Source organism: Lagenorhynchus albirostris, chromosome 1 (assembly GCF_949774975.1).
Source record: "Lagenorhynchus albirostris chromosome 1, mLagAlb1.1, whole genome shotgun sequence".
NCBI classification, from domain to species: domain Eukaryota; kingdom Metazoa; phylum Chordata; class Mammalia; order Artiodactyla; family Delphinidae; genus Lagenorhynchus; species Lagenorhynchus albirostris.
Genome location: NC_083095.1, coordinates 135002078 through 135013190, shown reverse-complemented (window position 1 = coordinate 135013190; position 11113 = coordinate 135002078). Strand labels below are relative to the sequence as shown.

Here is an 11113-nt window from a genome sequence, read left to right as displayed (position 1 = left end):
GCGATTACGCAAGGAATCGCCGCCTGGCTGGCCCCGCCCCTTCTCTTTCTTTGTCTCCACCCCGAAGATCTCGCGAGACTTGGGCGGCAAATCCCGCGAGCTGAGACCTGGGGCCGGTTCTGCGGCTCTCGCGGTGTTTGCGCGAGACTGCTCCTTTCCTGCTTCCTTTGCCGGTCCGGCTGCTTTCCTCCCCCTCTTCCCCGCCCGACCTCCCCCTCCTTCCCCCGCGGGCCCCCTCCCCGCAGGGATAATATGGTCTCCGGCGATGGACGCCCCAAGTGCAGGTTAGTTTCAGTTCACCGACTGGATCTGGCAGCTGTAGACGCGCGCTGCCCCGGCTCCGAGTTCTTTGCTTCTCTCTCCTGGAGTTGCTCGGCCGGCGCCGGGGCCCTCCGGGCTCAGGTTGTGCTCCCTTGGGGCCTGCCTGCTGGGCCGCACTCTGTGCGCCCAGGCCTCGAGGGCCCGGCCTCGCCGACCTCGTCCCTTAGCGTGACCCCAGCAGGGCCGTCCGCTCCGCCGCTGGCCTTGACCCGTACCGGCCTCGGCCCTTTGGCCACTGCTGGCTGCCAGCGGCTTCCCGGTACTCCTCAGTAGTACTAGGGTCGAGGAGAGGCCCACCATCTTCTCCCCGCCCCCCATTTGTAAGAGATGAGGGTGGGGGCTAGTGTCTCCTTGGTGGCGTCTCACGCAGCTAGTTGTTTATTCCGCTGTCCAGCCTCGAGCCCCTCCCTCTCTCTTTGCCTTTAGAAGCAGAGTGGGGGGTGGTCAAGGCCGAACACTGGTCAGCCAGTTCTCGGACCATTTATTGCAGCGCTGGGTCTCCTCCCCCCATCCACCTCCCTCGCTTAACCCTCAATAAAAAAGGAAAAACATTATATATTCTCAAAAAGTGAACAATGCTTATCGCTTCTCATTTCGGACCAAGGTCCTGGCAATGTTGGGGGTCCTGCCCACCTACTGCAGTGAATCTGCACAAAAGATCTGAAGGTTCTTTAACCTCAAGGCTGCCTCTCCGCCACTTCCCCCAAGAACCTTAGGAGCTGGGGCACATTCAAATAAGTCCCCTGGGTCTTCGACTTGGTAGTTAAGCTTCAATTCGTACAAAACCAGAAAGACGTGTCTTTTAGGGAGAATCTGCTAATTTGCCCAGATATTTTGTTGTTCACCTTTACCTTTAGTCTTAAAGCCTGTGAAGGTCTTACCTGATAAGTTGTTTGTTTTTGATTTTATTCCTGTTGTTGAATGCTGTGTAAAAGTCCATCTTTTGGTTATTTTTTTAAAAATCAGTTCTTCTAACATAATTGTGGCGTTGTCCTGTCTGTATTTATGCAATTTTCAGGACATGTCTTCACAAAACATGCCTATTCATCCTTTAAATCATTCTTATTGTCCCTTTCTAGGTATTCTTTATTATCACATTTTCAGGAGTTAATTATTTTACTTTCTAGATACTGTCCCTTTCTAGGTATTCTTTATTATCATATTTTCAGGAGTTAATTATTTTACCAGTTTTTATTTGACAAGGGTCATGGCTTAGAGTTTTACTGTCCAATACAGTGGACACCAGCCACATGTGACTATTTAAATTAAGTAAAATTAAGAACTCTGTTCCTCAGTCGCTGTAACCACATTTCAAGTGCTCAATGGCCACGGCTACTTATAGAAAATATAGGTAATATAGCGCAAATATAGAAGATTTGTGCCATTACAGAAAATTCTTTTGGACAAAGCTGGTTTCTAGGTATTTTCACTTTGAATAAGGTAATTTGTAGCAGTGTTTAATGAAAGCTTTTTTTTTTTTCAGTTTTTATTTGACAAGAGTCATGGCTTAGAGTTTTACTGTCCAATACAATGGACACTAGCCACATGTGACTATTTAAATTTAAATTAATTAAATAAAATTAAAAACTCTGTTCCTCAGTCGCTGTAACCACATTTCAAGTGCTCAATGGCCACGGCTACCTATAGAAAATATAGGTAATATAGCACAAATATAGAAAATTTGAGCCATTACAGAAAATTATTTTGGACAAAGCTGGTTTCTAGGTATTTTCACTTTGAATAAGGTAATTTGTAGCAGTGTTTAATGAAAGTATAATTTTTTTTTCAGGATATGCCTTTGAATACCTTATTGAAACATTAAATGACAGTTCACATAAGAAGTTCTTCAATGTACCTAGACTTGGAGGCACCAAGTATGGTAATGTTGCTTAAATTTTCTTGGATTTGTTTAGTTTCTAATAATAAAAATGCATTTGTCGAGCTGAGTTGAAGAAATTTTAAATTTATTCCCACCATGTCGTAGCAGGTACACCTACACATATGTCTAACATTTTAAAAGCTTCTTGGGCTAGCTTTTGTTTGAGGAGGATGTAAGCCCATACCATAGCTTCTCATTTTAAAATCTAAGTTAGTTTAGTAATGATTTTTACCCCCAGGAAATTACTAATACAATTTTAAAAACAACAGAAACCTGCCAGATGATATTCTAGAGCTATTAAATGTATATTTTAATTTTCCGAGTGAACAGTGTCCCTATCCTTTGAATAGGAATCATCAGCAGGGCCCACTGATTTGAGTTGTTGACCAGGGCATGGTTTGCCCTGGCTTGTGCCCTGACACTCTTGGCAGACCTTAGCAGGCGCCTGACCTGGATCAAACCTTTCACTGAGGTTTCAGAAGAGTGAACTTGGCGGAACCCCAGAGTATTGGATGGAAGTCTTTACTTTATTGACAACTAAGTAATTTTCTCAACCAGGCCGGTGAAGGGAAGACCTGTTTGGAAGAGTGATTTAGATTATTATTTAATGACTTTTCAGTGAAAAGAAAAATTAAATGCAGTTTTGGAGGGAGCTTTTCCTTAACCTTGGTTTTTTCCTTCTTGTGTTACTTAAGATTGCTTTTGTGATTTTTCTGTAGATTTTGGTGGGTTTAAATGTTCTAGACTAGCAGTATTTTCTTGTACATTCTGAGAATATTTGGATATTTTAGAGTATATTTTGGAGAAGATCCCTATCCTAGAATTAGGTTGCCATTTCAAAATAAACAGTTCACCAAAATCCTTTACCTTGCATGTTTAGTTGCTGTGATTTGCATTAAGAGGTTGGTCTTTTCTTAGTGCCATGTGTCTTTCATTCACATTTATTTTATCTCTTCACTGATGATGAATTTGTATTAATTTTGAAAAGGGAACAGCTAAGTTGATTATATATAAGAAAGATCTTTTATTTCCCTTCTCTCAAATATCTAGTGATTCTGGCCTGGAAGTTTCTTAACCCACATTTTATAGCTTAGTAAAGTAAAAGAACATATATGAGGATGTTTTTTAATTTAGTATAAGTTCTTTTTATGGATAATTTGTGGAAATGTGCCTACTTGAAGATAGCCTGTATTTCCCAAATGCAGGAAATCAGTAGGAAACTATCAAAACAACTGTAAAATGCACTGAAAGAGTGATTAATAAACTAAGAGCTATATTATCTCTGGAAAATAAGCTGTCACAGGCATCTGTACATAACTGAGTTCCAGAGTACCAGGGTTTTTATAACCATGATAAATATAATAAGAGAATGCCTTTAAATACATATGCCTTTAAAACAGAAATTTGGTTTTTATTTCTGTGGGGTTAAAACATTGTTTTTAATAGAATGGTTTTATCAGAGGTTTACTAAGTAATTACCTAAATAATTTCTTGGTAATTAGTAGGGAATAAAATTTGGAAGAAGAATTGACTTTGAAAGAAAGGAGCAACTTGAGTAGAAAAACAAAAAATCCTTGCTGCATTTTTGGAGGGACCAGATTGAATGGCCTCCCAGACATGTGCTTAGGAGACATTGCTTTGGTAATCACCAGGGTTCTGGACCACTGCCCTCTCTGCTTCCCACATTTGGATGCCTACCAGGCTGAGAATCACAGTTGTAGTGAGTAACTTAATGAAGGGCAAGTGTTCTAGCTCTCTTATATGTTGGGGAGGAAAGATAGTTGAGAACACTCTTCTAAGCTCCCTGCTAACTGTATCAGGAATGCCTGCAGCTGCAAGGAACCGAAAACGTACTGTACAGTGACTCTAACAAATGGGGTTTATTTTTCTCACCTAACAAGAAGTCTGGATGTGGACATACTGGGACTGTATAGCACCAACATCAACAAGGACCTAGGCTTCTCACTTTTTTCTGTTTTGCTTTCATTTTTGGGGTTGCAAATAGCTGATGTACCTGCATTAGGTCCATGTTTTAGGCAGCTGGAAGAGCAAAACAGAAAGAAAAGCCCACCCCAGGAGCTTTTGCCTGTATCTCCTTGGCCAAAATGTCATCTCCACTCTCGGCTTTAAAGGCTGAAAGATGGTGTATTTAGCTTTCTGGATTTTGCAGTAGAGAAAGACAAGGGAGAAGTGGTTGAAGTGGTTGGGAGTGGGTAGTGAGTGAACTAGCCTAGACTATCTGCCTCACTAACAGTACCTTCCCTTATTAAGTCTGTCTTTAGATAGAGTACAACACAAATTACTTGATTTCTCCTTTTTTATTGCCATTTTATCTTTTTGCTTCCCAAGTTTATACTCAAGGTATCTTTTTTTTTTTTTTTAATTAGTTAATACCAGCTGTTTCCTTAGTCAGTAGTTCTCAAACTTCAGTGTGCATCAGGATCAGCTGGAGGCTTGCTGGGCCCCATCTCTGGAGTTCTGGTCTGGGGTAGAGACTGAAAATTTGGATTTCTAACAAGTTGCCAGGTGATACTGATGCTGCTGGCCTGGGGCCATATTTTGAGAGCCACTTAGTTTTTTTTTTTTTTTGGCTGCGTTGGGTCTTCGTTGCTGCACAGGGGCTACTCTTTGTTGTGGTGTGCGGGCTTCTCATTGCGGTGGCTTCTCTTGCTGCGGAACACGGGCTCTAGGCGCTCGGGCTTCAGTAGTTGTGGCACGCGGGCTCAGGAGTTGTGGCTTGCAGGCTCTAGAATGCAGGCTCAGTAGTTGTGGCGCATGGGCTTAGTTGCTCCGTGACATGTGGGATCTTCCCAGACCAGGGCTCAAACCCGTGTCCCCTGCATTGGCAGGTGGATTCTTAACCACTGCGCCACCAGGGAAGTCCTATACTCAAAGTATCTTTATGGAAGTGGGCATATTGTACACGTTGACCACATTTTAAACTTTAATAATTTCACTAGTGGCAAAATGCCTTTTTAATGATCTGGAGCTGCCTGTCTGGCGCTCCAGTGCATTGACTACAACCTTAGAGATTTTGAGTGACTCTCTTAAGTAGATCTCTGAATTTGAAAATATACCTGGTTCCAAGGAAGAGAGAAATCACTGTTGCCTGGAATAGTTAGACTGCTTTCTGAAGGAAGGAGGACTTGAATTGATGTTAAACAGAGGAATCACAGAGGCCAGTCAACACTTGGGGAATTAGAATGACCAGCAAGCATAATGGAAAATGAGTAAGGGGGAAGACAGTGAAGAGACTGGCCTGGCTCTAGGGAAACATATTTTAGAGAGTAGCTGTTATTGGGCAAGAGGGCCTTCAGCCTGGCGTAAAGCCTCAGGCCCCCTTCTTTACCTCTCGTTATCTCATTCATCTTTCTTTTTTCCTTCCTAACTGCTTGCTTTTTAACCATGGTACTGCTTAGTCCTGTAGTAGAGCCAGGACTTGGTTTTCCTAATCCTACCTTGTAATCTCTGAAAGAAAATCTGTATTTAATTTTTTAGGAGAGTTTTTATTGATTATAAGAAATTAGGTTGGGATTGGTAATCACAGACAAAAACATTATAGGCAGTGTAGAAACAGTTTCATTTTTACGTGCATATACAAATATATGTAAATGTGCTCCTTAACAAAAAATGCAGTATATATTGTTTTGTAACCTTTTTTTATTTAGTATATCATGAACATCTTTCCATGTCATTGGATATAAGTATCCCTTGCTATCTGAATCTGTTCGGTTTCTGAGTCAGGGATTATGAGTTTGAGTAGAAAGGGATACCTGTACTTTTCTACAGCTTCTACTGTACTGGCTGCCCGGTATTACCTATATGAATGCATCATGGTTTAGTTAGCAGATCTTTGAATATTGAGGTTGTTAACCAACTTTTCCCTATTTATAAATAAAGCTGCTGCTGTGTGTGTAGTAGTTAAATTTTGATGCAACCTTATTATATAGTTACCGGATTGAAAGTATTGTTCCCTCCACCCGCATCACTTTTCTTTTTCACTTTTACTGTATATGTACTGTCTTTTCCAGTCTTTGTCCTTGAATATAAGGAACAGAAACTCACTTAACTCAGCACTCAAGAAAGATGCTGTTACAGTTTCCAAACATCCAAAGGCAAAGGAAGAAAGCACAGTCAGGCCTCATGGGAAGTAGAATTTCTAAGCCAGAGGCTGTTCTTTCTGTCACCTGTTTCTTTTTGAAGATCTACTCTCCAGTCTTCTGTCTCCACAGCCCACTTTACTTATTGGTATTGTGTAATACCCAATATAGCCACTACCAGCCATTCTTTGTGTGTTATGATTAGCTTACCAGCCAGTTAAGACTATCTCTAGATGACTTTTTCTCCTATTGTTTTAACCTGTAGTTAACCTATGGTTTGGCTGGGCAAGTCGGGCGTCTATTGCTGGTCAGTTATCTTGCTGGTAGGAACACAAGTCCATGTTTTCTAATCTTGTCTCTTCCATGGACTCTGGAAAGGGCTGTAAGTTTGGTAAGCAATGAAATAGTTTGCTTGTAATATTTACACACAATACATAACTTTCTAAGGATTACCTTTACCTAATGTGATTCTAGCCCATCTACAATCATGCACTCACCAACCCTCCACATTTTGTCCAACGATCAGTTGGTTTTAACTGTGCCTTTGTAGACAATTTCTATTCTAGATTAGGTCCTTTTGGTAGCAGAGAACAGACACCCACTAGCTCAAGTGAAGAAAGATTTATTGTAATGATACAGAGCTCCCGGGCAAATGAAAGGTGGCTGTATCTCAAGAAAATGGGCAATGAGCCAGAAGTGAGGGAGCTCGTTATTTTTTCTCTCAGGGCTTCAGATTCCTGGCCCTCCTCCACTCTTCTGCTCCCTCTACTTCACTGCAGACAAGCTGCCTCTGCCTACTAACTTTATACATGGCCACAAATGGCAACCTCTGTCTCTAGCTTAGCTCTTAACAACTTTCTGGTTTAGCCTGTGACCTGATTGCAAATTCCTGAGAGAGGAATCTATATTTTTTCCACCAGGCTGTTGGTCATTAACCTGCCAAGGGGTTGGCATTTGCTTCAGCACTGTAGCCAGGGAGGTAATGGGACACTGAGCACTGTCCATTCCATGGATGGCAGTTTGGACAGGCACCATGAAGTATGCCTGTTATGTTAGCAGATAGTGCTAGATGACATGCTTACCAGGAGCAAATGAGAAGAGTGAGTGTGTCTGTACGTTTATCAATAATAGATATTATTTTTCTGGTTTTCTCTACCTTTGTCAGTGAGTGAAAAAAAAAATCTTAAGCAGGAATCTGTTTTCTCTTTCTGCCTTCTTGGACTCTCCATGGCGATATTAAAAAACAAAACAAAACAAAACAAAAAAGGTCAGAGTTCTTTATTGGAAATCAGTTCCATTCCAGCCTGGTACTGGTTAGAGATATAAGCAGTACCTTGACTAGTGAGACATGGGTGTGAGTTAATCCTGTTGCAAAGTCTGGGGTTACAGGGCCTTCTAGAACAGTTTCTTAATTTTTTCTCCAGGTTCCTGGCCTTAACAGGGTTTTTAGGTTTACACTAAAGCTACTCTACCAGTCCCCTTGCTCTCTTAGCCTGGACTCCAAAGATAGCCTCCTTGAGGCTTTAGGCAGGCCTAGAGTGTTTGAGTGTTTGTTTCCCCTTTCCATCAGTCTTCAGTGTATTTCTCTTTCATATTTAGTTTATCTAAAGCCTGTTGTTAATATTGATATTTCCTATGGGTATTTTCTCCATCTACTGTTTAAACCTGGAATTAATCACTTTTGAGAAATAACAAAACCCTTTTACATTATCTATTTTCACTACATTGCTTTATGTCAGGCAGGGAGGATAGTTTTATGCACATGAGGAAAATGAGGCTAAAAATCTCAGTAATATGCCTAAGGTCACATATCTTCTAAGTGAGAAGATCTGGTCTTAGACTCATATCTTTTGACTTCAGGCCAACACTTTTCCCCCCTTAATACCATTCTGTTTCCCAGCTTAATAAGGGCAGTCATAAAGTGCTAGTATTTATTGATTGTTTACTATATCCATTCTGTAAGTTCTGTTATTACCCACTTGGCCAGGGTCCCGCTACTAAGTACCATTACCTAATAAATGATAGAGGAGAAACTTGATCAAAACATGATGAAACTTTGAGATTCCAAAGTCTATGCTTGTAAAACTGCTACACCGGGGGTTGTATGCTCATGCTTATAAGGACCATAGAGGCACCATAAACAAGTGAAATGGCCCTGGCTGGAATTGTGGCAAGCAGGAGAGCAAATGCCCTATATAAAAGAGTAGGTGCTACTCAATTCCAGCAGAAATGTGAGGTTGGTGTTGTAAAACTTTCTATTTATCTTAAGCCAGAAATTTGGATTTTCATGTAAAAAAATCTCTGGTTTTTCAGTGTTGGCAATTAAACTTTAAAATGTTAAAACTGTGTAGAACAAACGAAACACATCTGCAGGCCAACAGTTTGCGACCTCTGCCCTGAGAGAGAAATTTTATTGCCTAATCATAGTAGCAGCCACTTAGCCTTGAGTGGTAAGATCTACAGTCCTGGAAACCTGGATATGCCTTTCATCAGCTGCCTCCCATGTAAAATAGCAGACCTCGGCATCTTTTTTTAAAGCCTGAACCACCTCTTGGATCTTACACTGAGTAATTGATCAAAAAGATATCTGTTGTTAGCAGTTCATTTCAGAAGTATGATAACATGTTATCATACTTTTTCAGTTTAAGTCACAGGCATGTTCTGGTTCCCTGCATGTCTTTTTGATTACCTATCTTTAGAGGATTAGCTTTCCAGATTCATAGGATTCTGGAAATTCCTGGTTAGAAGAGGTGGTATTAATCCAGCCCAGTTTTCTATTGATACTTGGTGCATGCATCTCTCAACAATGCTCATTCAGCTAAGATTGAGTACTCAGATGTTTCTGGCGGGTGAAAGATGGCTAAGATAGCATCTTTGTGCTAAAGAAAGCACACAGTTTAGTCATGGAAAATGTAAGTACAGTGCCTTAGTATGTTGTAGCAGTCTCAGTCCAATCGGGGCATAGAATAGGGGAACTTTAATGTAAATAATTATTAACTGTGATACAAGAGTAATTGTAAGATGTAAGGAAATTATTTATGGTACCTGTAGGGCTGACAGAGAATACCCAAGGAAGGAAAAATTGGAAGGGGGTCAGGTACCATTGGAGAAGGTGTGGTTCAGCTCATTAGATCGCAGAGAAGTTTGCTGGTTTGGTCAGACTGGAGCTGGTCTGGAGTTGCTGGGCAGGCAGTAGGCCATCATCTTAAGTACATGCAGGGGAGTAGGCAACCAGCAACTGGTACTGTGAACGTGTATTGAGAGAACAGATCCTGGCAGGGGCAAGAGCCCTTCACGATGCATGGGACACATGGGGGCTTGCAGAAACAGCAGCAGCTCGTTGTGTGACCGTCCAGGCAGCTTGCAGGGGAAGTCCAGGCAGTGGCAGGACAAAGGGTCTTCTGCGCAGAGCGTCTTGGTCCAGGTTCTGGTACAGGCAGGAGGAGTCTTTCAGAGTGCACAGCTTCATGGGAGCTCTGGTTCCCATGTTGAAAGGGCTGCGGTGATACTAACAAACGTGCATGTCTGTATTTTTTATATATTGTATAATAAAATGTGTCCGCATTTGGAAGATCTGCGTAACTTAGTGAACCTTTATTTCTCAAAGATCTTCAGTGAACACAGTGAGCAGAGAGTGGTGGGACTAGATAATGAGCAGACAGGCTTATTACTTCATTCATTTTTGAGAAAATGTCTGCCAGATATCCATATTTGAATAATCATAGTTGGTCATTTGTTCTTTCAAGTGAAAATGGTGTTCTTTGGAAAAAGTGGCTAATTTAGCTTGTAATTCAATCACACAAGTGTTTTTCCCTTGAGCAAAGATTGCACTTTGGTTTTGAGCAGAAATGCTGTATACACTTCATTGTTGTCACACAGAATATTGAGACTTGACCTCAGTGGTTGAGATTTAATAAAATTAACACTTTTTCTGCTTCATCAAGGACATTCTTAAGTGAAACTGGTATTTTGCCTGAAAATGAACGATGCAGTGAGTACAAATACGGTTTGGTGCCACTGCTTTGAGTCCTGCTAAGGCATCAGCCGTTTTATCCACTATTGTTTTTGAACCATCAGCACATATGTCAAAATGGTGGAAAAAGCAAATAATGTCTTAGTTGACCTTGCAGATTCCCTGAAAGAGTTTCGGGGCCCCCCAGGAGTCCAGGGACCACACTTTGAAAACCACTGGTATGGGACATGTATGGAGATAGAACGATGAACTAAAGAATCTGGGTGAGAGATGACATAGTGGTGGCTTGTACTTGTTAGTGGTGGTGGTGATAGAAGTAGACAAATTCAAAATATATATGAAAGAGGTGTCACGGATGTTGCCTAGATACTTTGGCATAAGCATCTGGGTGGAAGGTGGTGCTGTTTACTGAGCTAGGGAACACAGAGGTGGTAGTAATATGGGACAGGGGCAGAGGGGAAATCAGAGTTCAGTTTAGGTACTAGTGAATTTGGAAACATATCAGGATTCAAGTAGAGATGTTTGTGAGGCAATTAACTGCATGGTTCTGGAGCTCAGAAGACAGATCTGGACTGCAGAAAAATATTTTGGAGTTACTGGTGTAGAGGTAGTCTGTTGAAGCCATAGGATCAGTTAAAACTCCTGAGAGGAGACGATATGGAGTGAGAAAAGAAGTAAGCCTAGATATGAACTCTGAGGAACTCCTGCGTTTAAAGATCAGGTAAAGGAGGAGAGGTCAGCCAGGGAACCGCAACAGGACTGCCAGAAAGTGTTGAGAACTGTAAAAGTGCCAGAATTTCACTCTCCTTGTAAGTTAAACTGACAGTTTCATAGATGCTG

At 41.4% G+C, this 11113-nt stretch overlaps 1 protein-coding gene across 1 annotated transcript in view; it reads left to right on the top strand.

The window, feature by feature from the left end:
• Window positions 1–202: 202 nt before the first annotated feature.
• The window catches only part of IREB2 (iron responsive element binding protein 2), a 46426-nt gene continuing 35515 nt past the window's right edge, over window positions 203–11113 (top strand). Inside the window, exons 1-2 of the mRNA XM_060155064.1 lie at window positions 203–284; window positions 2111–2200. Coding sequence (XP_060011047.1) covers window positions 266–284; window positions 2111–2200 — 109 coding nt within the window. The 5' untranslated portion in view covers window positions 203–265. The remainder of the gene's footprint in view (window positions 285–2110; window positions 2201–11113) is intronic.